Source organism: Neodiprion virginianus, chromosome 3, assembly GCF_021901495.1.
Source record: "Neodiprion virginianus isolate iyNeoVirg1 chromosome 3, iyNeoVirg1.1, whole genome shotgun sequence".
In the NCBI taxonomy this organism is placed as follows: Eukaryota; Metazoa; Arthropoda; class Insecta; order Hymenoptera; family Diprionidae; genus Neodiprion; species Neodiprion virginianus.
Window position 1 is genome coordinate 1,029,023 of NC_060879.1, and position 27,013 is coordinate 1,056,035.

Sequence of the window (27,013 nt, forward strand, 5' to 3'; positions counted from 1 at the left end):
ACTGAATGTCACATTTGAGAAAGAATATCGGAGTGGCGCAGGTGCCCGAGGAGTCAGGTGCCATTTGAAAGAGTTGGTAAGTGAAGTATCCGGCTGCGTTAATACGTGTGGGAACGTGAGTGAGCAACAGGTGACTGGATGTCAACAAAGTGAAGTTAATTAAAAATCGCATGGCAGGTAAATTTGGCGGGCGGGCGATGCGAGCTCAATGAATTATACCGCGATGTTTCTTGTCTATCTGTAATAGAAAAATATAAAAATTAACTGGTGAACAGAAGAGTAAAGAGCGAAGCCAGCGAAGCTAAGGAAAAGAGAAAACAATCATGCATATGCGCGCGCGCGCGCGGTTATTATATTATTATGCGTGAGTAAATAAATAACAACGACGTATGCACGATACACGTATGTATATTAAATTGTATACGCACGTAACGCGCGTCGCAGGTCGCCGAGAGCACAAGGCTGAAGTTAGTAACGTTTACACAACGCAACACGATGGAAAAAATCGTCGCTGTACAATTTTAGAACGTCTTCCAAGGAATTTGCTTAACGAAATATGAAACATGTTTTCTTTGTTACGAATATTAACTAGCTGAATTCCGCACAAACCTAAGGATCGAAGTAATGATTTTTCCTAAATGTAGATCGTTAAAGTAACGTTACTACCTTCAACCTCGTCCGAGAGATTGGATAGTCTGCCGTAAAATTCCGACACGCTATCAGAGAGACGCGGTGACGAGTGGGAGGAGAAACCGAGGAAACGGAGCCCAACTGCCTCGGTCGTCTGCCTGGCATTAATTTCTCCGCGATAAGTAGTCAAATAAATTTCTATTATTTACACCGCAGGCTGGGTGTGCCGCTTGCCTCCCCTCGTCTTTCGCCTTCCCGCCTGTCTGCCCACGTATTCGCATTCGCGTTCATGCACGGGCCCGGATTCCTGTGATCGACACCTCGAGTCGTCATTGCTTTCCTTATTTACCCCGATAAAACACCTCTGCCGTCATTCCCCCTATTGTTCGCGCCTGCAGCGAATAACGGGCCTCGACGTTCCGTAATTAGGCTCGTTATACCGCTCGATGAGACCTCGCGATGATCAGATAACCTCACTTTAAACCATCGGCTATTTTCCTCCACTCCCTCCGGGATCTGTCATACGCTGAGGTTAGGTTGGTTTCGTTCTATTATCGTTACCGTAATGTCGTAATATTATTGTTATTATAACATATCTTATGCTGTTTTCGATTCTTTCGCAGTAATGTTTTTAAGACATCTTGTTACGGGAACTACAGAACCAATGACTCTTTCAGAATTTCATCCTCAGCCAAGTTACTTATCTAATCTAGCAATAATACAATGATTACAATCCGGATAGAAAGATAGTCTCTAATTGTCTACTAGGAAAACTAAATTCGCTGTAGTACTGACATTTTTAATCCTATTTTCAGGAATTTTATATAAGTTGGAAACAAGCCTGGATGCGGACATTCATTGATGCAACATTGATGCTCGTAGACAGTTGCAGACTCCAATTGCACCGAGATGGATAGAGCACACGGAGCGACCTATGGCGGGGGTACCGCCAACCTGCAGGAGTACTGGGACGAGTATAAAAAAATGATCGAGGAAACCAAAGTACTGGATGATTATCTGGACGAGGAATACGGACCTCGTAGTTACGACGGTAAGAATCATGTTTGGAATATCAATATGAATTATAATATAGTTATAGACAATATTAGTCATGTACCTTGTAGCCCGAGGCAAGGCCGTGTCTGAGTCATTATAACTTCACCGTGCTGACTCTTGTTATTTGATCTAGTTGAGGTGTATTTCATTGACAATGCTCCATTTAGCAAAGTGAATAGTCAGCAAATGCTGAGGAGACCTTGGCAATGTTGATGAGAAAAAAAAATGGATATGATATAAAAGGAAGAAAAAAAATATTGTTTCTATACAATTATAATCGGCCGTTTGATATTCTTCTGTTGTTCGTTATTTATTTTTCAATTTGTCTCAAGATGGGGAAGAGGAGGCTGAATGGTTGCGAGCCGCTGGACTTGGGGAATTAACTGAGCCGTGGAAAGCTGGGAGGGAGATTCAACCTGAACAACTCGGCGCAGTTCTTCGTCCTTTGTCCAGGGCTCAGGCTGAAGCGGTTCGACGTCGTGTCAGATCTCTGAACCACACGGTCAAGCAACGATTCAATCAAAAACAGCGAGTTCGGAAACCGGATATTAGAGACGTTTTCAAAGATGTCGAGGTGTGATTCCAGGCCTAATTGAAAAAATACTGAAATAATCAATCCAGAAATGAGTTACTGAAAAGCCTTCATAGCTTTTACTTTGATCCGTACAATTAACCTCAGGTTTCAAGCACGGGCACCAGGTCTCGCAGTGCGACACCAGATTCCCTGGATTCAGTACTTGGGGAAACATTGGAGACTGCTTTGCCGCCGTCACCGCCTAGAGTTACAGTCGACGTTCATCAGAGCAGGTAAGCTGAGTGAATAAAATATCTGACGTCTTTTAAGTTCACTCGCCACAATTTATACGCATAAACATCTGCATTTTTGTTTTACTTTCAGCGAAAATGTGCCGAGTTTTGTATCAATATTCCACCGCCCTTTGACTGAGGAAAAAGAAGCTGTGCGTCGATTACCTAGTGCTCCAACGTCCATTTCAAATCAGACACCACATCCAGCTCCGGCTCCTATTCCTATTCAGGAAATATTCAGAAGAGCTGGGAACTGGTCGCAGAAAGGAGACGTTGCCGGAAATTCGGGTAGGTTTACATTTGTTACACATATTTTGCAAGAATCGTTTAATAAAAAAGACTGCCTGTTTCACTGCGGTTTGTAATATAAACTTCGAAATCAAGATGAACATTTCACTTGAGTAGAAAATCTTTTTTATGCAGAGGGAATAGAACTCACTGCCTACCAACGTCTCGGCACTATTCATCTTTCGAGACCAACGATACAGAGAAGAAGCGGTAGCGATCCGAGTGAAGTCGCAAATACTGCTCACCTTGATGTAGAGCCTGCAGGGAAGCTTTCAGCAGCTAAGGAACACGCTACTCTGAGGTATTGCCATGTGATGATTTGTTGAAACGAAACTCACAGAATGTGCGATACTGTTAAAAATTTAGTGAAAATTTACACAAGTCACTAATCATTTTTTTTTTTTTTCTTCCAAAACCAGGAGAAGCTCCGGAGGTCATGCGACTGTGACGCGGAGTCATAGTAGTTTGTATGGGTTGAGCAGATCTGGGGACGAGAATTTGATCACGCATCCGTTGAACCGAACCGCGTCCCACGGGCACCTGAGTTTCGAGGAAATGTGCAGAACCAACGAAGCAAAGTCCCAGGTGAGAGAAACTGATCTCAGAGCAACAATCGAGCCGAAAATCGTTTGAATGTAAACGTTTTTTGGCTCTTCAGGTCTGGGGTTCGGAGGTGCTTGCGGTTGATGACGGATACCCGAAGTATGGAGTGGAGTTACTGTCTCAGCGAGACCTGACCAGACTTAGGTCGCTTCTGTGGCTTGAGCTCACTGCCGTTTTCGATAAGTACAATGTTCCCTTAACCAAGAGAAAGCCCAATAAACGCAGGAGTAAAGGTAAGTGGTTTACATAATTATGAAAGAAATTGTTTTGAGTTCAAGTTCGAGTGGTTTTATCAAATTTCTTTCAGCAGGAAATTTATTCGGAGTATCTTTGTCCACTCTCCTGCTCAGAGACAGCCAATTGACCGCCGACGAGAGCAACGTTCCGTTGATCTTTCAGAAGCTCTTACACGAGCTGTCTAAACGAGGAGTTCGGGAAGAGGGTATCCTCCGCGTCGGGGGACACAAGCAAAAAGTACGAACAACGTCGAAGTACTCAGGGGTTTGAAATCGAATAGTAACGATTGGTAACAACTCGTCTATCGTTTCTAGGTTGAAGCGCTTTGCGCGGAGTTGGAGACTGACTTCTATTCGAAATCTAAGGAGATCGATAAATTACTGCGACGCACACCGTGCCATGATCTTTCGGCGGTGCTGAAAAAATTACTCAGAGATTTACCGCAGCCTCTTCTCACTGTTGAACTTATAGATGCTTATTATCAGAGTCACGGTTGGTACCTGAAATTACGATAGGTGCGATTTAGGGTGCGATAATGTTATTTAATCATGTTTTTACCGTTTTGTGTTTTAGGAGTGAAAACTCCTGGCGAACTGTCGTATTCGCTGAATCTTTTGGTACTTCTTCTACCGGTCGAGCATCGTTGCACTTTAAAGGCACTGCTGAATTTCCTTAAGCTGGTCATTCACAATCAAGGCTCAAACAAAATGTCAATTCACAATGTGGCGATGATTGTCGCCCCGTCTCTGTTCCCGCCTCGTTATATATATCCGAGGGATCAGTCCGACCTAACAGCCCAAGTTAACATGGCCGCTGTATGCTGTCAAGTGACAGAAGCTCTTCTAAACAATGTTGATAACCTGTGGTACGTTCCTAACGATCTGATTAATCAACTCCGTAGACAAACCGAAGAGGAACGGTACCGTAAGTATAAAAAGAAGTACTACTAAATCTCAGGTACGTGTCCGTCAAGTCGTCGATATGATGAGTTTCAAACGTTAGACTAGGAGATTGGTTGTAGAATATTTTTCAAGTATTTTACTTTTTGTTTGATTATTTACTCCTTTGTTTTATTCACTTTGGTGCCTAAAATTAGAATAATCGTTACCATGTGTTTTCACGGCATTCACGGCCTATCCCGTTGTAGCACGTAACCGGTAATCGTATACGTACCTATATCAATGATGAAATAAATCATTAAGGATGCATTCAGTTCATGCGAAAGATGATGCAATTTTTTTTTCTTTGTTTAACATTATTTTTATCATAGTTTTTCGTATGTTTTCTACAATAAAACGACTAACGAGGTTAGCATAGAGATATTGCAGAACCCCTGATAATATTGTTTTAACCTTCAAAATAAATTTCAAGAGAGGTTTTTCACTGTTTATGCTAAAATCGCAAACTGACTGATCAAATCTTGGGAACTTTTCGAAAATCGCAAAGATATATGTACAATATGTTGTATATTTTGACCAGCCAGTAGAATATCGTAATTTACAATTATATCATAACGAAAATAAAAAGTAACTTACAGATCTTTTATGCTGAGTTGTATAAGGAAGAATAGTTGTAAGATCATTAATCGTTATCATTATTTCATACTATTTATAGTTTTTGTTCTTTTGTCGGGATCTTGATAACATTAAATATTTATATTGAAAATTGTTGGAGGATAAATAGTTTTCGTTATTCTCATTTATTTATTTTGTTGCTTCTCCTGTATTTGTCACAGACTGATTGGAACTGTAAACTGGCGTTTATTGGGAATTACCGATATTTGTTTCAAAATTTATACTCGATAATTTGCAATTAATGTAGATCATAAAACCTAGTACTTAATTATTCTCAGTTACATATTTACGCGTGCTATAAATTTCTATGATTTTATGTTGTTAATATTTATTATTTTATCACTTTACTATTATGTATATTACATAAACGTATACACAAAGACAAAATACTGTTTCTGGCTATTGCTCAATTCATCTTTTCGCGTAGCACGAAATAATATTCTCCCGTATGTGTTAGAGTCGCTTTCGTTACCAATCGTATTCTTGTATAATCCGATCGCAGAAGTTTCATAATACAGATTAATATTGGCAGATTATTATCTTTTTAATTTTTCCGGTTTTCTATTTCTAATTGGTTCTGTCAGATTTTTATTAATTTTTTCGATCAATATTATTGGTTTCCCTTATTCCATCATGCGGTTTCTTTCCCCTACGTGTAAGAATTGAGCGTGAATGAGATCGATGTTTATGTTACTAGATAGTAACACTACAAAATTGTTGTATAAGGTTTATATACAGTCACGTAATAATATTTGAGTAGTTTTATTTATTCGTACAATTGTAATTGTACAGTCATATAACTATCGAAATTCCACGAGAATTGTACACGATCCGGTTGGACAGGGATACTAGAATGATTAAGAAAATGAATACGTTTACTTTATGAGTAGACGAAAAGAAGGCGTATCGTCTGAATCGTAAATCGCTTTACCATCATACAATTGCAGCAGGCTTGCTCTGAATAACTACTGTACTATACCGTTTCAATGAACAGGAAACCATTTTCTGACCGGTTGGACTGCTTGAATTTCGTATTAGTTATGGTGACATTTATCATTATGACTATAATGAAAATGTTTGATTTCTTCCCTTTTAGGTACCTTCTTATGAAAGTATGTTTTCAAGTAGGCATGATTGTTGGACTCTCCGTACTTACCCCACATTATTATCTCATTGTGACTTGATATGCGCCATATTATTGTAAGGATCTGTAAATACACGCATTCGTTAAATATTATACATACACCCTATACTAATAAAGTGCCAAAGAAAATACTTGTGCATTTGCTTCGTGTAACCATCCTATCCTGAGTTTTATCAAGTTGAGATTCTGATGCATCGATTCTGTCCGACGAGTATAACAATGTGCTCGTCGTGCAAGAGAGAAGAAATCCTAGTATTCCTTAAAACTGTTCAACTTTCAACTCGGAAAATCTAGAAGTGTTACCCTTGCTGTCTTACGATTTTGATGTCTGGATATTTTTGTTCTCAAATTCGATTTGTATGGTTCTTTCCTGACTATTTGGACCACCAGAAACTCAGAAAACACAGCGAAAAGAGCGTGGAATCAGCAGCAGCAGTGAAACACAGGTTCTCGTTTTTCGGCTGTAAGTTTTGATGCGTTGATCGCAGCGTATTGGGACTGCGCCCGATCGATTTCTCTCGCAAAATTACGTCCGACCAGTGCTACAATTAATTGATTCCAGCACTTTTCGGAATCGCGAAAATTTTCGCCAAAAATGGAAAGGGGTTAGCCTTACTTTTTTTTTTGGCAAAAAACTTTTGGTCTCAGATTCAATTGAAACGATCCTTATCCGACCAATTGGACCCTCGGGAACTCAGAAATCGCAGCGAAAAGAGCGTAGGACCAACAGGAGAGAAATGGCGAGCGAAAAAGCACCTGCTGAAAAATGTCATAAATTAAGGTTCTGGTTTTTTGGCTGTAACTTTTGATGCGTTGATCGCAGCGTATTGGGACAGCGCCCAATCGATTTCTCTCGCAAAATTACGTCCGATCAGTGCTACAATTAATTGATTCCAGCACTTTTCAAAATCGCGACAATTTTCGCCAAAAATGGAAAGGGGTTAGCCTTACTTTTTTTTTTGGCAAAAAACTTTTGGTCTCAGATTCGATTTAAACGATCCTTATCCGACCAATTGGACCCTCAGGAACTCAGAAATCGCAGCGAAAAGAGCGTAGGACCAACAGGAGAGAAATGGCGAGCGAAAAAAAAAATGCTGAAAAATGTCGAAAATTCAGGTTCTGGTTTTTTGGCTGCAACTTTTGATGCGTTGATCGCAGCGTATTGGGACTGCGCCCGATCGATTTCTCTCGCAAAATCACGTCCGATCAGTGCTACTATTGATTGATTCCGGCACTTTTCAAAATCGCGAAAATTTTCGCCAAAAATGGAAAGGGGTTAGCCTTACTTTTTTTTTTGGCATAAAACTTTTGGTCTCAGGTTCGATTTAAACGATCCTTATCCGACCAATTGGACCCTCAGGAACTCAGAAATCGCAGCGAAAAGAGCGTAGGACCAACAGGAGAGAAATGGCGAGCGAAAAAAAAAATGCTGAAAAATGTCGAAAATTCAGGTTCTGGTTTTTTGGCTGCAACTTTTGATGCGTTGATCGCAGCGTATTGGTACTGCGCCCAATCGACTTCTCTCGCAAAATTACGTCCGATCGGTGCTACAATTAATTGATTCCGGCACTTTTCAAAATCGCGAAAATTTTCGCCAAAAATGGAAAGGGGTTAGCCTTACTTTTTTTTTTGCCAAAAAACTTTTGGTCTCAGATTCGATTTGAACGATCCTTATCCGACCAATTGGACCCTCAGGAACTCAGAAATCGCAGCGAAAAGAGCGTAGGACCAACAGTCGAGAAATGGCGAGCGAAAAAGCACCTGCTGAAAAATGTCGAAAATTCAGGTTCTGGTTTTTTGGCTGTAACTTTTGATGCGTTGATCGCAGCGTACTGGGACTGCACCCAATCGATTTCTCTCGCAAAATTACGTCCGATCGGTGCTACAATTAATTGATTCCGGCACTTTTCAAAATCGCGAAAATTTTCGCCAAAAATGGAAAGGGGTCAGCCTTACTTTTTTTTTTGCCAAAAAACTTTTGGTCTCAGATTCGATTCAAACGATCCTTCTCCGACCAATTGGACCCTCAGGAACTCAGAAATAGCAGCGAAAAGAGCGTAGGACCAACAGGAGAGAAATGGCGAGCGAAAAAGCACCTGCTGAAAAATGTCGAAAATTCAGGTTCTAGTTTTTTAGCTGCAACTTTTGATGCGTTGATCGCAGCGTATTGGGACTGCGCCCAATCGACTTCTCTCGCAAAATTACGTCCGATCAGTGCTACAATTCATTGATTCCAGCACTTTTCAAAATCGCGAAAATTATCGCCAAAAATGGAAAGGGGTTAGCCTTACTTTTTTTTTTGCCAAAAAACTTTTGGTCTCAGATTCGATTTGAACGATCCTTATCCGACCAATTGGACCCTCAGGAACTCAGAAATCGCAGCGAAAAGAGCGTAGGACGAACAGGAGTGAAATGGCGAGCGAAAAAAAAAATGCTGAAAAATGTCGAAAATTCAGGTTCTGGTTTTTTGGCTGCAACTTTTGATGCGTTGATCGCAGCGTATTGGGACTGCGCCCGATCGATTTCTCTCGCAAAATCACGTCCGATCAGTGCTACTATTGATTGATTCCGGCACTTTTCAAAATCGCGAAAATTTTCGCCAAACATGGAAAGGGGTTAGCCTTACTTTTTTTTTTGGCATAAAACTTTTGGTCTCAGGTTCGATTTAAACGATCCTTATCCGACCAATTGGACCCTCAGGAACTCAGAAATAGCAGCGAAAAGAGCGTAGGACCAACAGGAGAGAAATGGCGAGCGAAAAAGCACCTGCTGAAAAATGTCAAAAATTCAGGTTCTAGTTTTTTAGCTGCAACTTTTGATGCGTTGATCGCAGCGTATTGGGACTGCGCCCAATCGACTTCTCTCGCAAAATTACGTCCGATCAGTGCTACAATTCATTGATTCCAGCACTTTTCAAAATCGCGAAAATTATCGCCAAAAATGGAAAGGGGTTAGCCTTACTTTTTTTTTTGCCAAAAAACTTTTGGTCTCAGATTCGATTTGAACGATCCTTATCCGACCAATTGGACCCTCAGGAACTCAGAAATCGCAGCGAAAAGAGCGTAGGACCAACAGTCGAGAAATGGCGAGCGAAAAAGCACCTGCTGAAAAATGTCGAAAATTCAGGTTCTGGTTTTTTGGCTGTAACTTTTGATGCGTTGATCGCAGCGTACTGGGACTGCACCCAATCGATTTCTCTCGCAAAATTACGTCCGATCGGTGCTACAATTAATTGATTCCGGCACTTTTCAAAATCGCGAAAATTTTCGCCAAAAATGGAAAGGGGTCAGCCTTACTTTTTTTTTTGCCAAAAAACTTTTGGTCTCAGATTCGATTCAAACGATCCTTCTCCGACCAATTGGACCCTCAGGAACTCAGAAATAGCAGCGAAAAGAGCGTAGGACCAACAGGAGAGAAATGGCGAGCGAAAAAGCACCTGCTGAAAAATGTCGAAAATTCAGGTTCTAGTTTTTTAGCTGCAACTTTTGATGCGTTGATCGCAGCGTATTGGGACTGCGCCCAATCGACTTCTCTCGCAAAATTACGTCCGATCAGTGCTACAATTCATTGATTCCAGCACTTTTCAAAATCGCGAAAATTATCGCCAAAAATGGAAAGGGGTTAGCCTTACTTTTTTTTTTGCCAAAAAACTTTTGGTCTCAGATTCGATTTGAACGATCCTTATCCGACCAATTGGACCCTCAGGAACTCAGAAATCGCAGCGAAAGGAGCGTAGGACGAACAGGAGTGAAATGGCGAGCGAAAAAAAAAATGCTGAAAAATGTCGAAAATTCAGGTTCTGGTTTTTTGGCTGCAACTTTTGATGCGTTGATCGCAGCGTATTGGGACTGCGCCCGATCGATTTCTCTCGCAAAATCACGTCCGATCAGTGCTACAATTGATTGATTCCGGCACTTTTCAAAATCGCGAAAATTTTCGCCAAAAATGGAAAGGGGTTAGCCTTACTTTTTTTTTTTGGCATAAAACTTTTGGTCTCAGATTCGATTTAAACGATCCTTATCCGACCAATTGGACCCTCAGGAACTCGGAAATTGCAGCGAAAAGAGCGTAGGACCAACAGGCGAGAAATGGCGAGCGAAAAAGCACCTGCTGAAAAATGTCGAAAATTCAGGTTCTGGTTTTTTGGCTGTAACTTTTGATGCGTTGATCGCAGCGTACTGGGACTGCGCCCAATCGATTTCTCTCGCAAAATTACGTCCGATCGGTGCTACAATTAATTGATTCCGGCACTTTTCAAAATCGCGAAAATTTTCGCCAAAAATGGAAAGGGGTCAGCCTTACTTTTTTTTTTGCCAAAAAACTTTTGGTCTCAGATTCGATTCAAACGATCCTTCTCCGACCAATTGGACCCTCAGGAACTCAGAAATAGCAGCGGAAAGAGCGTAGGACCAACAGGAGAGAAATGGCGAGCGAAAAAGCACCTGCTGAAAAATGTCGAAAATTCAGGTTCTAGTTTTTCAGCTGCAACTTTTGATGCGTTGATCGCAGCGTATTGGGACTGCGCCCAATAGACTTCCCTCGCAAAATTACGTCCGATCAGTGCTACAATTCATTGATTCCAGCACTTTTCAAAATCGCGAAAATTATCGCCAAAAATGGAAAGGGGTTAGCCTTACTTTTTTTTTTGCCAAAAAACTTTTGGTCTCAGATTCGATTTGAACGATCCTTATCCGACCAATTGGACCCTCAGGAACTCAGAAATCGCAGCGAAAAGAGCGTAGGACCAACAGGAGAGGAATGGCGAGCGAAAAAAAAAATGCTGAAAAATGTCGAAAATTCAGGTTCTGGTTTTTTGGCTGCAACTTTTGATGCGTTGATCGCAGCGTATTGGTACTGCGCCCAATCGACTTCTCTCGCAAAATTACGTCCGACCAGTGCTACAATTAATTGATTCCAGCACTTTTCAAAATCGCGAAAATTTTCGCCAAAAATGGAAAGGGGTTAGCCTTACTTTTTTTTTTGCCAAAAAACTTTTGGTCTCAGATTCGATTTAAACGATCCTTATTCGACCAATTGGACCCTCAGGAACTCAGAAATCGCAGCGAAAAGAGCGTAGGACCAACAGGAGAGAAATGGCGAGCGAAAAAAAAAATGCTGAAAAATGTCGAAAATTCAGGTTCTGGTTTTTTGGCTGCAACTTTTGATGCGTTGATCGCAGCGTATTGGGACTGCGCCCGATCGATTTCTCTCGCAAAATCACGTCCGATCAGTGCTACAATTGATTGATTCCGGCACTTTTCAAAATCGCGAAAATTTTCGCCAAAAATGGAAAGGGGTTAGCCTCACTTTTTTTTTTTGGCATAAAACTTTTGGTCTCAGATTCGATTTAAACGATCCTTATCCGACCAATTGGACCCTCAGGAACTCAGAAATTGCAGCGAAAAGAGCGTAGGACCAACAGAAGAGAAATGACGAGCGAAAAAGCACCTGCTGAAGAATGTCATAAATTAAGGTTCTGGTTTTTTGGCTGTAACTTTTGATGCGTTGATCGCAGCGTATTGGGACTGCGCCCAATCGATTTCTCTCGCAAAATTACGTCCGATCAGTGCTACAATACATTGATTCCAGCACTTTTCAAAATCGCGAAAATTATCGCCAAAAATGGAAAGGGGTTAGCCTTACTTTTTTTTTTGGCAAAAAACTTTTGGTCTCAGATTCGATTCAAACGATCCTTCTCCGACCAATTGGACCCTCAGGAACTCAGAAATAGCAGCGAAAAGAGCGTAGGACCAACAGGAGAGAAATGGCGAGCGAAAAAAAAAAATGCTGAAAAATGTCGAAAATTCAGGTTCTGGTTTTTTGGCTGCAACTTTTGATGCGTTGATCGCAGCGTATTGTGACTGCGCCCAATCGATTTCTCTCGCAAAATTACGTCCGATCAGTGCTACAATTCATTGATTCCAGCACTTTTCAAAATCGCGAAAATTATCGCCAAAAATGGAAAGGGGTTAGCCTTACTTTTTTTTTTGGCGAAAAACTTTTGGTCTCAGATTCGATTCGAACGATCCTTATCCGACCAATTAGACCCTCAGGAACTCAGAAATCGCAGCAAAAAGAGCGTAGGACCAACAGGAGAGAAATGGCGAGCGAAAAAAAAAATGCTGAAAAATGTCGAAAATTCAGGTTCTGGTTTTTAGGCTGCAACTTTTGATGCGTTGATCGCAGCGTAATGGGACTGCGCCCGATCGATTTCTCTCGCAAAATCACGTCCGATCAGTGCTACAATTGATTGATTCCGGCACTTTTCAAAATCGCGAAAATTTTCGCCAAAAATGGAAAGGGGTTAGCCTTACTTTTTTTTTTTGGCATAAAACTTTTGGTCTCAGATTCGATTTAAACGATCCTTATCCGACCAATTGGACCCTCAGGAACTCAGAAATTGCAGCGAAAAGAGCGTAGGACCAACAGGCGAGAAATGGCGAGCGAAAAAGCACCTGCTGAAAAATGTCGAAAATTCAGGTTCTGGTTTTTTGGCTGTAACTTCTGATGCGTTGATCGCAGCGTATTGGGACTGCGTTCAATCGATTTCTCTCGCAAAATTACGTCCGATCAGTGCTACAATTCATTGACTCCAGCACTTTTCAAAATCGCGAAAATTTTGGCCAAAAATGGAAAGGGGTGAGCCTTACTTTTTTTTTGGCAAAAAACTTTTGGTCTCAGATTCGATTTAAACGATCCTTATCCGATCGATTGGACCCTCAGGAACTCAGAAATTGCAGCGAAAAGAGCGTAGGACCAACAGGAGCGAAATGGCGAGCGAAAAAGCACCTGCTGAAAAATGTCGAAAATTCAGGTTCTGGTTTTTTGGCTGTAACTTTTGATGCGTTGATCGCAGCGTATTGGGACTGCGCCCAATCGATTTCCCTCGCAAAATTACAGTCGATCAGTGCTACAATTAATTGATTCCGGCACTTTTCAAAATCGCGAAAATTTTCGCCAAAAATGGAAAGGGGTGAGCCTTACTTTTTTTTTGGCAAAAAACTTTTGGTCTCAGATTCGATTTAAACGATCCTTATCCGATCGATTGGACCCTCAGGAACTCAGAAATTGCAGCGAAAAGAGCGTAGGACCAACAGGAGCGAAATGGCGAGCGAAAAAGCACCTGCTGAAAAATGTCGAAAATTCAGGTTCTGGTTTTTTGGCTGTAACTTTTGATGCGTTGATCGCAGCGTATTGGGACTGCACCCAATCGATTTCCCTCGCAAAATTACAGTCGATCAGTGCTACAATTAATTGATTCCGGCACTTTTCAAAATCGCGAAAATTTTCGCCAAAAATGGAAAGGGGTTAGCCTTACTTTTTTTTTTGCCAAAAAACTTTTGGTCTCAGATTCGATTTAAACGATCCTTATCCGACCGATTGGACCCTCAGGAACTCAGAAATCGCAGCGAAAAGAGCGTAGGACCAACAGAAGAGAAATGACGAGCGAAAAAGCACCTGCTGAAGAATGTCATAAATTAAGGTTCTGGTTTTTTGGCTGTAACTTTTGATGCGTTGATCGCAGCGTATTGGGACTGCGCCCAATCGATTTCCCTCGCAAAATTACGTCCGATCAGTGCTACAATTCATTGATTCCAGCACTTTTCAAAATCGCGAAAATTATCGCCAAAAATGGAAAGGGGTTAGCCTTACTTTTTTTTTTGGCAAAAAACTTTTGGTCTCAGATTCGATTTGAACGATCCTTATCCGACCAATTAGACCCTCAGGAACTCAGAAATCGCAGCGAAAAGAGCGTAGGACCAACAGGAGCGAAATGGCGAGCGAAAAAGTACCTGCTGAAAAATGTCGAAAATTCAGGTTCTGGTTTTTTGGCTGTAACTTTTGATGCGTTGATCGCAGCGTATTGGGACTGCGCCCAATCGATTTCACTCGCAAAATTACGTCCGATCAGTGCTACAATTAATTGATTCCGGCACTTTTCCAAATCGCGAAAATTTTCGCCAAAAATGGAAAGGGGTTAGCCTTACTTTTTTTTCTGGCAAAAAACTTTTGGTCTCAGATTGGATTTAAACGATCCTTATCCGACCAATTAGACCCTCAGGAACTCAGAAATCGCAGCGAAAAGAGCGTAGGACCAACAGAAGAGAAATGGCGAGCGAAAAAGCACCTGCTGAAGAATGTCATAAATTAAGGTTCTGGTTTTTTGGCTGTAACTTTTGATGCGTTGATCGCAGCGTATTGGGACTGCGCCCAATCGATTTCTCTCGCAACATTACGTCCGATCAGTGCTACAATCCATTGATTCCAGCACTTTTCAAAATCGCGAAAATTATCGCCAAAAATGGAAAGGGGTTAGCCTTACTTTTTTTTTTGGCAAAAAACTTTTGGTCTCAGATTCGATTCGAACGATCCTTATCCGACCAATTAGACCCTCAGGAACTCAGAAATCGCAGCGAAAAGAGCGTAGGACCAACAGGAGAGAAATGGCGAGCGAAAAAAAAAATGCTGAAAAATGTCGAAAATTCAGGGTCTGGTTTTTTGGCTGCAACTTTTGATGCGTTGATCGCAGCGTAATGGGACTGCGCCCGATCGATTTCTCTCGCAAAATCACGTCCGATCAGTGCTACAATTGATTGATTCCAGCACTTTTCAAAATCGCGAAAATTTTGGCCAAAAATGGAAAGGGGTGAGCCTTACTTTTTTTTTGGCAAAAAACTTTTGGTCTCAGATTCGATTTAAACGATCCTTATCCGATCGATTGGACCCTCAGGAACTCAGAAATTGCAGCGAAAAGAGCGTAGGACCAACAGGAGCGAAATGGCGAGCGAAAAAGCACCTGCTGAAAAATGTCGAAAATTCAGGTTCTGGTTTTTTGGCTGTAACTTTTGATGCGTTGATCGCAGCGTATTGGGACTGCGCCCAATCGATTTCACTCGCAAAATTACGCCCGATCAGTGCTACAATTAATTGATTCCAGCACTTTTCAAAATCGCGAAAATTATCGCCAAAAATGGAAAGGGGTTAGCCTTACTTTTTTTTTTGGCAAAAAACTTTTGGTCTCAGATTCGATTCAAACGATCCTTCTCCGACCAATTGGACCCTCAGGAACTCAGAAATTGCAGCGAAAAGAGCGTAGGACCAACAGGAGCGAAATGGCGAGCGAAAAAGCACCTGCTGAAGAATGTCATAAATTAAGGTTCTGGTTTTTTGGCTGTAACTTTTGATGCGTTGATCGCAGCGTATTGGGACTGCGCCCAATCGATTTCTCTCGCAAAATTACGTCCGATCAGTGCTACAATACATTGATTCCAGCACTTTTCAAAATCGCGAAAATTATCGCCAAAAATGGAAAGGGGTTAGCCTTACTTTTTTTTTTGGCAAAAAACTTTTGGTCTCAGATTCGATTCAAACGATCCTTCTCCGACCAATTGGACCCTCAGGAACTCAGAAATAGCAGCGAAAAGAGCGTAGGACCAACAGGAGAGAAATGGCGAGCGAAAAAAAAAAATGCTGAAAAATGTCGAAAATTCAGGTTCTGGTTTTTTGGCTGCAACTTGTGATGCGTTGATCGCAGCGTATTGTGACTGCGCCCAATCGATTTCTCTCGCAAAATTACGTCCGATCAGTGCTACAATTCATTGATTCCAGCACTTTTCAAAATCGCGAAAATTATCGCCAAAAATGGAAAGGGGTTAGCCTTACTTTTTTTTTTGGCGAAAAACTTTTGGTCTCAGATTCGATTCGAACGATCCTTATCCGACCAATTAGACCCTCAGGAACTCAGAAATCGCAGCAAAAAGAGCGTAGGACCAACAGGAGAGAAATGGCGAGCGAAAAAAAAAATGCTGAAAAATGTCGAAAATTCAGGTTCTGGTTTTTAGGCTGCAACTTTTGATGCGTTGATCGCAGCGTAATGGGACTGCGCCCGATCGATTTCTCTCGCAAAATCACGTCCGATCAGTGCTACAATTGATTGATTCCGGCACTTTTCAAAATCGCGAAAATTTTCGCCAAAAATGGAAAGGGGTTAGCCTTACTTTTTTTTTTTGGCATAAAACTTTTGGTCTCAGATTCGATTTAAACGATCCTTATCCGACCAATTGGACCCTCAGGAACTCAGAAATTGCAGCGAAAAGAGCGTAGGACCAACAGGCGAGAAATGGCGAGCGAAAAAGCACCTGCTGAAAAATGTCGAAAATTCAGGTTCTGGTTTTTTGGCTGTAACTTCTGATGCGTTGATCGCAGCGTATTGGGACTGCGTTCAATCGATTTCTCTCGCAAAATTACGTCCGATCAGTGCTACAATTCATTGACTCCAGCACTTTTCAAAATCGCGAAAATTTTGGCCAAAAATGGAAAGGGGTGAGCCTTACTTTTTTTTTGGCAAAAAACTTTTGGTCTCAGATTCGATTTAAACGATCCTTATCCGATCGATTGGACCCTCAGGAACTCAGAAATTGCAGCGAAAAGAGCGTAGGACCAACAGGAGCGAAATGGCGAGCGAAAAAGCACCTGCTGAAAAATGTCGAAAATTCAGGTTCTGGTTTTTTGGCTGTAACTTTTGATGCGTTGATCGCAGCGTATTGGGACTGCGCCCAATCGATTTCCCTCGCAAAATTACAGTCGATCAGTGCTACAATTAATTGATTCCGGCACTTTTCAAAATCGCGAAAATTTTCGCCAAAAATGGAAAGGGGTGAGCCTTACTTTTTTTTTGGCAAAAAACTTTTGGTCTCAGATTCGATTTAAACGATCCTTATCCGATCGATTGGACCCTCAGGAACTCAGAAATTGCAGCGAAAAGAGCGTAGGACCAACAGGAGCGAAATGGCGAGCGAAAAAGCACCTGCTGAAAAATGTCGAAAATTCAGGTTCTGGTTTTTTGGCTGTAACTTTTGATGCGTTGATCGCAGCGTATTGGGACTGCGCCCAATCGATTTCCCTCGCAAAATTACAGTCGATCAGTGCTACAATTAATTGATTCCGGCACTTTTCAAAATCGCGAAAATTTTCGCCAAAAATGGAAAGGGGTTAGCCTTACTTTTTTTTTTGCCAAAAAACTTTTGGTCTCAGATTCGATTTAAACGATCCTTATCCGACCGATTGGACCCTCAGGAACTCAGAAATCGCAGCGAAAAGAGCGTAGGACCAACAGAAGAGAAATGACGAGCGAAAAAGCACCTGCTGAAGAATGTCATAAATTAAGGTTCTGGTTTTTTGGCTGTAACTTTTGATGCGTTGATCGCAGCGTATTGGGACTGCGCCCAATCGATTTCCCTCGCAAAATTACGTCCGATCAGTGCTACAATTCATTGATTCCAGCACTTTTCAAAATCGCGAAAATTATCGCCAAAAATGGAAAGGGGTTAGCCTTACTTTTTTTTTTGGCAAAAAACTTTTGGTCTCAGATTCGATTTGAACGATCCTTATCCGACCAATTAGACCCTCAGGAACTCAGAAATCGCAGCGAAAAGAGCGTAGGACCAACAGGAGCGAAATGGCGAGCGAAAAAGTACCTGCTGAAAAATGTCGAAAATTCAGGTTCTGGTTTTTTGGCTGTAACTTTTGATGCGTTGATCGCAGCGTATTGGGACTGCGCCCAATCGATTTCACTCGCAAAATTACGTCCGATCAGTGCTACAATTAATTGATTCCGGCACTTTTCCAAATCGCGAAAATTTTCGCCAAAAATGGAAAGGGGTTAGCCTTACTTTTTTTTCTGGCAAAAAACTTTTGGTCTCAGATTGGATTTAAACGATCCTTATCCGACCAATTAGACCCTCAGGAACTCAGAAATCGCAGCGAAAAGAGCGTAGGACCAACAGAAGAGAAATGGCGAGCGAAAAAGCACCTGCTGAAGAATGTCATAAATTAAGGTTCTGGTTTTTTGGCTGTAACTTTTGATGCGTTGATCGCAGCGTATTGGGACTGCGCCCAATCGATTTCTCTCGCAACATTACGTCCGATCAGTGCTACAATCCATTGATTCCAGCACTTTTCAAAATCGCGAAAATTATCGCCAAAAATGGAAAGGGGTTAGCCTTACTTTTTTTTTTGGCAAAAAACTTTTGGTCTCAGATTCGATTCGAACGATCCTTATCCGACCAATTAGACCCTCAGGAACTCAGAAATCGCAGCGAAAAGAGCGTAGGACCAACAGGAGAGAAATGGCGAGCGAAAAAAAAAATGCTGAAAAATGTCGAAAATTCAGGGTCTGGTTTTTTGGCTGCAACTTTTGATGCGTTGATCGCAGCGTAATGGGACTGCGCCCGATCGATTTCTCTCGCAAAATCACGTCCGATCAGTGCTACAATTGATTGATTCCAGCACTTTTCAAAATCGCGAAAATTTTGGCCAAAAATGGAAAGGGGTGAGCCTTACTTTTTTTTTGGCAAAAAACTTTTGGTCTCAGATTCGATTTAAACGATCCTTATCCGATCGATTGGACCCTCAGGAACTCAGAAATTGCAGCGAAAAGAGCGTAGGACCAACAGGAGCGAAATGGCGAGCGAAAAAGCACCTGCTGAAAAATGTCGAAAATTCAGGTTCTGGTTTTTTGGCTGTAACTTTTGATGCGTTGATCGCAGCGTATTGGGACTGCGCCCAATCGATTTCACTCGCAAAATTACGCCCGATCAGTGCTACAATTAATTGATTCCAGCACTTTTCAAAATCGCGAAAATTATCGCCAAAAATGGAAAGGGGTTAGCCTTACTTTTTTTTTTGGCAAAAAACTTTTGGTCTCAGATTCGATTCAAACGATCCTTCTCCGACCAATTGGACCCTCAGGAACTCAGAAATTGCAGCGAAAAGAGCGTAGGACCAACAGGAGCGAAATGGCGAGCGAAAAAGCACCTGCTGAAGAATGTCATAAATTAAGGTTCTGGTTTTTTGGCTGTAACTTTTGATGCGTTGATCGCAGCGTATTGGGACTGCGCCCAATCGATTTCTCTCGCAACATTACGTCCGATCAGTGCTACAATCCATTGATTCCAGCACTTTTCAAAATCGCGAAAATTATCGCCAAAAATGGAAAGGGGTTAGCCTTACTTTTTTTTTTGGCAAAAAACTTTTGGTCTCAGATTCGATTCGAACGATCCTTATCCGACCAATTAGACCCTCAGGAACTCAGAAATCGCAGCGAAAAGAGCGTAGGACCAACAGGAGAGAAATGGCGAGCGAAAAAAAAAATGCTGAAAAATGTCGAAAATTCAGGGTCTGGTTTTTTGGCTGCAACTTTTGATGCGTTGATCGCAGCGTAATGGGACTGCGCCCGATCGATTTCTCTCGCAAAATCACGTCCGATCAGTGCTACAATTGATTGATTCCAGCACTTTTCAAAATCGCGAAAATTTTGGCCAAAAATGGAAAGGGGTGAGCCTTACTTTTTTTTTGGCAAAAAACTTTTGGTCTCAGATTCGATTTAAACGATCCTTATCCGATCGATTGGACCCTCAGGAACTCAGAAATTGCAGCGAAAAGAGCGTAGGACCAACAGGAGCGAAATGGCGAGCGAAAAAGCACCTGCTGAAAAATGTCGAAAATTCAGGTTCTGGTTTTTTGGCTGTAACTTTTGATGCGTTGATCGCAGCGTATTGGGACTGCGCCCAATCGATTTCACTCGCAAAATTACGCCCGATCAGTGCTACAATTAATTGATTCCAGCACTTTTCAAAATCGCGAAAATTATCGCCAAAAATGGAAAGGGGTTAGCCTTCCTTTTTTTTTTGCCAAAAAACTTTTGGTCTCAGATTCGATTTGAACGATCCTTATCCGACCAATTGGACCCTCAGGAACTCAGAAATCGCAGCGAAAAGAGCGTAGGACCAACAGGAGAGAAATGGCGAGCGAAAAAAAAAATGCTGAAAAATGTCGAAAATTCAGGTTCTGGTTTTTTGGCTGTAACTTTTGATGCGTTAATCGCAGCGTATTGGGACTGCGCCCAATCGATTTCCCTCGCAAAATTACAGTCGATCAGTGCTACAATTAATTGATTCCGGCACTTTTCAAAATCGCGAAAATTATCGCCAAAAATGGAAAGGGGCTAGCCTTACTTTTTTTTTTTGGCATAAAACTTTTGGTCTCAGATTCGATTTAAACGATCCTTATCCGACCAATTGGACCCTCAGGAACTCAGAAATTGCAGCGAAAAGAGCGTAGGACCAACAGAAGAGAAATGACGAGCGAAAAAGCACCTGCTGAAGAATGTCATAGATTAAGGTTCTGGTTTTTTGGCTGTAACTTTTGATGCGTTGATCGCAGCGTATTGGGACTGCGCCCAATCGATTTCTCTCGCAAAATTACGTCCGATCAGTGCTACAATACATTGATTCCAGCACTTTTCAAAATCGCGAAAATTATCGCCAAAAATGGAAAGGGGTTAGCCTTACTTTTTTTTTTGGCAAAAAACTTTTGGTCTCAGATTTGATTCAAACGATCCTTCTCCGAACAATTGGACCCTCAGGAACTCAGAAATAGCAGCGAAAAGAGCGTAGGACCAACAGGAGAGAAATGGCGAGCGAAAAAAAAAAATGCTGAAAAATGTCGAAAATTCAGGTTCTGGTTTTTTGGCTGCAACTTTTGATGCGTTGATCGCAGCGTATTGTGACTGCGCCCAATCGATTTCTCTCGCAAAATTACGTCCGATCAGTGCTACAATTCATTGATTCCAGCACTTTTCAAAATCGCGAAAATTATCGCCAAAAATGGAAAGGGGTTAGCCTTACTTTTTTTTTTGGCAAAAAACTTTTGGTCTCAGATTCGATTCGAACGATCCTTATCCGACCAATTGGACCCTCGGGAACTCAGAAATCGCAGCGAAAAGAGCGTAGGACCAACAGGAGAGAAATGGCGAGCAAAAAAAAAAATGCTGAAAAATGTCGAAAATTCAGGTTCTGGTTTTTTGGCTGCAACTTTTGATGCGTTGATCGCAGCGTAATGGGACTGCGCCCGATCGATTTCTCTCGCAAAATCACGTCCGATCAGTGCTACAATTGATTGATTCCGGCACTTTTCAAAATCGCGAAAATTTTCGCCAAAAATGAAAAGGGGTTAGCCTTACTTTTTTTTTTGGCATAAAACTTTTGGTCTCAGATTCGATTTAAACGATCCTTATCCGACCAATTGGACCCTCAGGAACTCAGAAATTGCAGCGAAAAGAGCGTAGGACCAACAGGCGAGAAATGGCGAGCGAAAAAGCACCTGCTGAAAAATGTCGAAAATTCAGGTTCTGGTTTTTTGGCTGTAACTTCTGATGCGTTGATCGCAGCGTATTGGGACTGCGCCCAATCGATTTCCCTCGCAAAATTACAGTCGATCAGTGCTACAATTAATTGATTCCGGCACTTTTCAAAATCGCGAAAATTTTCGCCAAAAATGGAAAGGGGTTAGCCTTACTTTTTTTTTTGGCAAAAAACTTTTGGTCTCAGATTCGATTTAAACGATCCTTATCCGACCAGTTGGACCCTCAGGAACTCAGAAATCGCAGCGAAAAGAGCGTAGGACCAACAGGAGAGAAATGGTGAGCGGAAAAGCACCTGCTGAAAAATGTCGAAAATTCAGGTTCTGGTTTTTTGGCTGTAACTTTTGATGCGGTGATCGCAGCGTATTGGGACTGCGCCCAATCGATTCCTGACGCAAAATTACGTAGGCATAGTGCGTGAAAGTATTTATTCCGGCACTTTTCAAAATCGCGAAAATTCTCGCTAAAAATCCTTTCCCGACTCATCGGACCGCCAGGAATTCAGAAAACACAGCGAAAAGAGCGTGGAATCAACAGGAGAGAAATTACGAAGGAAAAAGCACCAGCTGAAAAATGTCGAAAAACAGGTTTTCGTTTTTTAGCTGTAACTTTCGATCCATTGATTGCAGCCTATCGGCACTGCGCCTAATCGATCTATCTCTCAAAATCACGTTAATATGGCATCGATACAACAGATTACAACATGCTATCCGATTTCCGAAAATCCCACGACAAATCGAACGAGGTCAGTCTCACGTACTTTACTTGTGCGCTCTAATTTTGAGATTGAATGTCATGACTCCGCGTCTTGTCGTCGTTCCGAGTTCACAAGCACCTTCTGCAGTGTTTTCAATGTATCGTACAACAGAATAAAAGAACAGTCATCGATGATATACGTTTATTAATAATATAAGTTCTGCTATCACTGTCATTGGTGTTTTAACAATTATCGACATTACTGTCGTACACAGCAAAATCAATCCACATGATGCATTTCTATCTAAAACTGATATACCAAAATGACACTTTTCTCACGACCGCACTTTGTCAGCATTCTGCAATTTCACCCACATCAGTATTTCACCGACTTCATCGATCCCCTCGGACCAAGTTTTTCCATCGAGCAGCTTACTGGATAGAAGCAATCACTTGATTCAGAGCCGCGTCGCCGATTATCGGAGCGAAGAGGCTATTCGCAAGATCGCAGGCGCAGCACGCACTGAGGCTTGGCAGGAGGAGCATTATCCTAGCAATCCTCGTACCGGAATGACTCTGCGGTCCCAGATGTCTCACAAGTCCATCGACCGCCGCGTCTCGTGCTTTTGTCATGAGCATCCGACCGTCGTTGGTCTCCGTTAGTTCTGAAAACGCGAATTAGGTTGAGTAACGAAAATAAATGACGGTATTTCATCGCCACCGACAAATAGAAGAGAATAAAACAAGTAAAAAACTTGAAACAAGCTCTCACCAGGTCGACACAGCGCGAAGGTCTCCAAGACTGAAAGCTCGACGTGGTCCACCCTTGCCTCGATTATTGCAACTCTGGCCTTCGACAAAGACGTAACCGCAGTTCGACCCAGGATCGAAGCGTGGCCCTGAAGAGCAGCGATGTCCAAGGGCCAAATGGCGGCCCTCAGGGCAAAAAGCAGGGGCCATGCTCGCTGGAGAACCGAATTTTGCTCGGCCCTTGCTAAGGATGAAAAGTCGCGGTGCTGCCTGGCGCATCTAACAGCGGCGAGAAGAATCTGTGCCGATACTTCGTACTGGATCATTTCGCCTGGAGAAAAATTTTCATTTCACAACAGCATGAGAACGAGTATGTTTCAAGTTGTTATTAATTCTACGTCAGAGACTTTTACCTACCTGGAATTATCGTCCTTCCAAATTGCGCAGGGTAGTTCATGGGCGGCAGAAGCAACCGATTCACCGTCGAATTCGTTGCCGTTTCATAGACTAGTTTAGGGATAATCAAAACCGATGGTTCCAAGCTGCTTACTTCGGAAAAGGCGCTCCCAGATGAACTCGAGGATGGTCCGGATGCCGGAGTCCGGGACGAAGGCATCCTCAATCTACGTCGTGGACCTCGCTCTTCTTGAACCGCTGAATGGTTTAAATTCTTTTAATACCACGATCAGATCGCGGTTGAATGATTTTTATCCCTAGTCGAAATTGCGTTGAATTGGATTTTGGGCTCGTGATCACTGATCAGACCGATGATTGGAGTGAAGTACAAATTGGAGGAGCTCAAAAAAGTGGTGGAATGATTCTAAAATCCATGGAAATCTGGGTGACGAAGAGCGTAATTACCGAGTAGTTAAACCCTCGACATTTCTCACCTACCCACTTCACCCCCGTATCGAAGCCTATATTCTGTAAGAACAACAACAGCCGACGCCTCGAAGCGAGAATCTAGTTACACAAACTCCACCTGTTTCTTACATTCAAATGGTCAGTCTCTCAATTATTAACGACAGCGAACTTCGTCGAGTGATATATCATCCCCGGGGTTAAACACGCGAGGCAAGCTCTATAAAGCGGCTTCCACACCGGGTTTCGAATCGATACCCGAATTCTCAAAGCCAGGTTGACACTGTCCGCAGCTCATTTTTCGCTTCCGTTCGACAGCGAAATCGCAGGCGTTCACAAATATTCATCCTTCTTCGATTTATCGACATTTCCAGTTCACGATGCCGATCTCCATCCTGCAGTTCACCCGATTCACGCCTCCTTAAACGCGGTGTGGGCGACCCTTGACCGTGGAAAAGAGGGCGAGCCAAGTCCACGGAGTGATTTGATTGTCGTTATAACGCGTTACGCTCTGAGCTGTCAGTGCTTTGTTATACTCCACTTTTGCGCCCCTAGTCGTGAACCCCGATGGCTTCGGCGAATGTCCGGCGGTAAGGACAATAAGCCAGCGGTTAACTCACACACGGGGACGCTTACACCCAGGATTAAGCCACCCACCACCCTCTGCATTAGTTATAATCGAGCACCCGTTTCCGCATTTACTGATCGAAGTGTCTGTGTGGAGTAATTTGTTATTTTACACGTCATAGACGACGGTTCGCTTCTGCGATCATGTTTGCCCGCACGCCAAGTTCGTAATAACGGCCTCGGTGTGTGAAAGCGAACTCTTAAAATCGATTTTTTTTTTCTTTAATTTCATCTTCGTAATGTACATATAATCAAGTATATCCGCGAAAAATTTCATGTCGATACGACAAATATTCTTGAAGTTACGCGCAGATTTGCAAAGACGCAGAGGAGCGTTTGAAAGTGCATTTGAACTTTGAAAGCGTTTTTCTCAAAACTATGATTACAAAGACGATGAGCAAGATTTCTCGGAAAGTGCTGAACCGATCGTTCTCAAAAATTTACGCAAGCTTTATGAATAAAGCTTTCATTCCTTAATCAAAGATTTTTTCTCGCCGATAAATATTTTCCATTTTATAAACACATCGAGGCAAAAATTTTTATGAAAAATCGTTTTATTTTCTTTTTGTTTTGAGAAGTCGCCGTTTTGTTAAAAATTAATATTTTTTTATTCCTTCGATCATAGGCCAGATAATAATTTATAATAACTAAATATTTTTTGATTTTTCATTTCAGGTGATCTAGTCCAGAAATATCTTGCTCAGTGATACACGCGTTTTTTAGAAGTGCTCCGAGAGATCGGCTACAGCAGCTTTGAAAAACAAGTGAAATGTTTCCCCAATATGTATATAAGTTTATATGTCAATAAATTGAAATGTCTCTTCGTGAAAAATCCTTGAACAATCCTTCTCTCGATAAGTATGCTCCTAGACTTGAAATCTATCGTCGCATTACACTAATGGCAATCAAGTGAAAATAAGTTGAACCAAAATTGGATCTTTGCGTTTCGTATTATAATAATCTTCATCCCAAATAGTGACCAATTCAAACCTGAATAAGTCAATTAACAATGAAGGACAAAATCCCATCCATCATACTTCAAGATTGACCTGAGATTGAACAATTTCACGGAATTCGATAACATCTCGCCCTCTCAAAAAAAAAAAAAAAAAAAAAAAAAAAAAAAAACGCTATACATCGCTAGCAATTGAATGGTTACAACGTCACACGAATTTCCTAGCTAACCGTGCAGTTGGTACAGTATTTTTGTTCACCCATCGTGACAGTGATTCTCCGCGTTAAAGGCCTGTCAATTAGTTGACCAACACTCGGTCGCGACACGCGGCGGCTTGTGCCTCTGTTTGCATCTCGTTTCGCTCAAACTCATAATCGGTATACACGTAAAGTACACGGATATAAATGCAGTCGAATTATTTCACGCTTCAACTATTCTGATATACTCTACCTCGAGTTAGAATAACCGGAGAAGGTTTAAAATTTTCTTTCAATAAACAGGAATGGATAAGAAAAAAAATTCGTAACCGAATGCACTCACCTGATATGTTCATGCGGACAGTGAAGCACTTCTTCAAACGGCAATGCGGACACCAGTTTCGCCTCGCTTTGTCCACCGCACAGCTTCCGGTTCCGGCTAAAAAAAAAAAGAGAGAAATTATCATTGATCATTGACGTGGTGATGATTGATCTACGATCGATAGAACCCGCTCACCTATGCAGGTGTAGAGCACTCCGCGACGCACTGATCTTTTAAAAAAACAGGAACATCCGTCGCAGCAGTAAACTCCGTAATGTTTGCCGTAGGAACGATCGCCGCAGACTTTGCAGGAAACTGGAGCCGGCAACGTTCTCCCTAGAAACGGTTTGGGGTAAGAAAAAAAAAAAAAAAAAACTTGAAAGCTTAAGCTCGTTTCTACTCACCCATGTTTCTTCCTCGATGATTCTTCCGTACCGCTCCACGAGTAGATGAGCGAGCTTATCGGCAATCATAGATCGAGTGAGGTGTCGGGATCCAAGGTGATGCATTTACGGTTCGGTAAGTGCGCAGTAGCCGGCCCTTCGACGTCGTGACGACCGGCCTATGGGAGCCGAGTTGTCGAGGCGTTGGACAGTCGTCGCTGACGACGTGTTCTGAAACACCTCGTTCTCATTCACGACAAACTGACTGACCGATCGTTTGTCTTTGTACGTTTTTCTTTTTTTCTTTCTATAAAAGTTCTCGCATATTTTTAGACTCTCTTCTTTTTTCGCACTGTTAGAACTAACGTGATCCTTTCTGATACATGTAAATTCGTAATTTGACGATAAACTCATTCGCCATATGTCGATAGAATTCTACAATAATTTCAATTCAAATGTTCGTTCATTATTTTTGTACCAGAAGAAAAATGAATAAAATTAATTCTCAGTCCCTTTGACAGACTTGAAATTGATGTGATAGTAATAAAATCTTCAAATATCTGTAAATTACTAACATATATTAAAACGATATATGTTTTTGGGATAACTAACCGTGAGAGAATTTTCAACGAATATTTATTGTAAGTACATTGTTAAGTTTTAATAATAATATTAATAATA

At 41.8% G+C, this 27,013-nt stretch overlaps 2 protein-coding genes across 7 annotated transcripts; one reads left to right on the plus strand and one right to left on the minus strand.

Annotated features, from left to right (window-relative positions):
* Positions 1-57: 57 nt before the first annotated feature.
* On the plus strand, positions 58-25,289 carry LOC124300340 (rho GTPase-activating protein conundrum). Of its 6 annotated transcripts, none has more exons than XM_046754311.1 (12): positions 58-76; positions 1,446-1,681; positions 2,019-2,260; positions 2,366-2,493; positions 2,585-2,781; positions 2,917-3,082; positions 3,201-3,366; positions 3,440-3,617; positions 3,692-3,858; positions 3,936-4,113; positions 4,195-4,545; positions 25,151-25,289. In XM_046754311.1, the coding sequence occupies exons 2-12, from the start codon at positions 1,540-1,542 to the stop codon at positions 25,180-25,182; spliced, it is 1,947 nt and encodes a 648-aa protein (XP_046610267.1). In that variant the 5' UTR covers positions 58-76; positions 1,446-1,539; the 3' UTR covers positions 25,183-25,289. The 6 variants fall into 6 exon arrangements, with proteins under 6 accessions (XP_046610267.1, XP_046610264.1, XP_046610266.1 ...); XM_046754308.1 differs by having other exon boundaries at positions 63-177; XM_046754310.1 differs by lacking the exon at positions 58-76 and adding an exon at positions 647-812.
* LOC124300341 (nuclear receptor subfamily 2 group E member 1) lies at positions 22,457-26,481 on the minus strand. The gene is made up of 6 exons (XM_046754313.1): positions 26,354-26,481; positions 26,145-26,285; positions 25,971-26,066; positions 23,405-23,641; positions 23,010-23,318; positions 22,457-22,902 (listed from the first exon to the last, which is right to left on the minus strand). The coding sequence occupies exons 1-6, from the start codon at positions 26,355-26,357 to the stop codon at positions 22,670-22,672; spliced, it is 1,020 nt and encodes a 339-aa protein (XP_046610269.1). The 5' UTR covers positions 26,358-26,481; the 3' UTR covers positions 22,457-22,669.
* Positions 26,482-27,013: the final 532 nt, after the last annotated feature.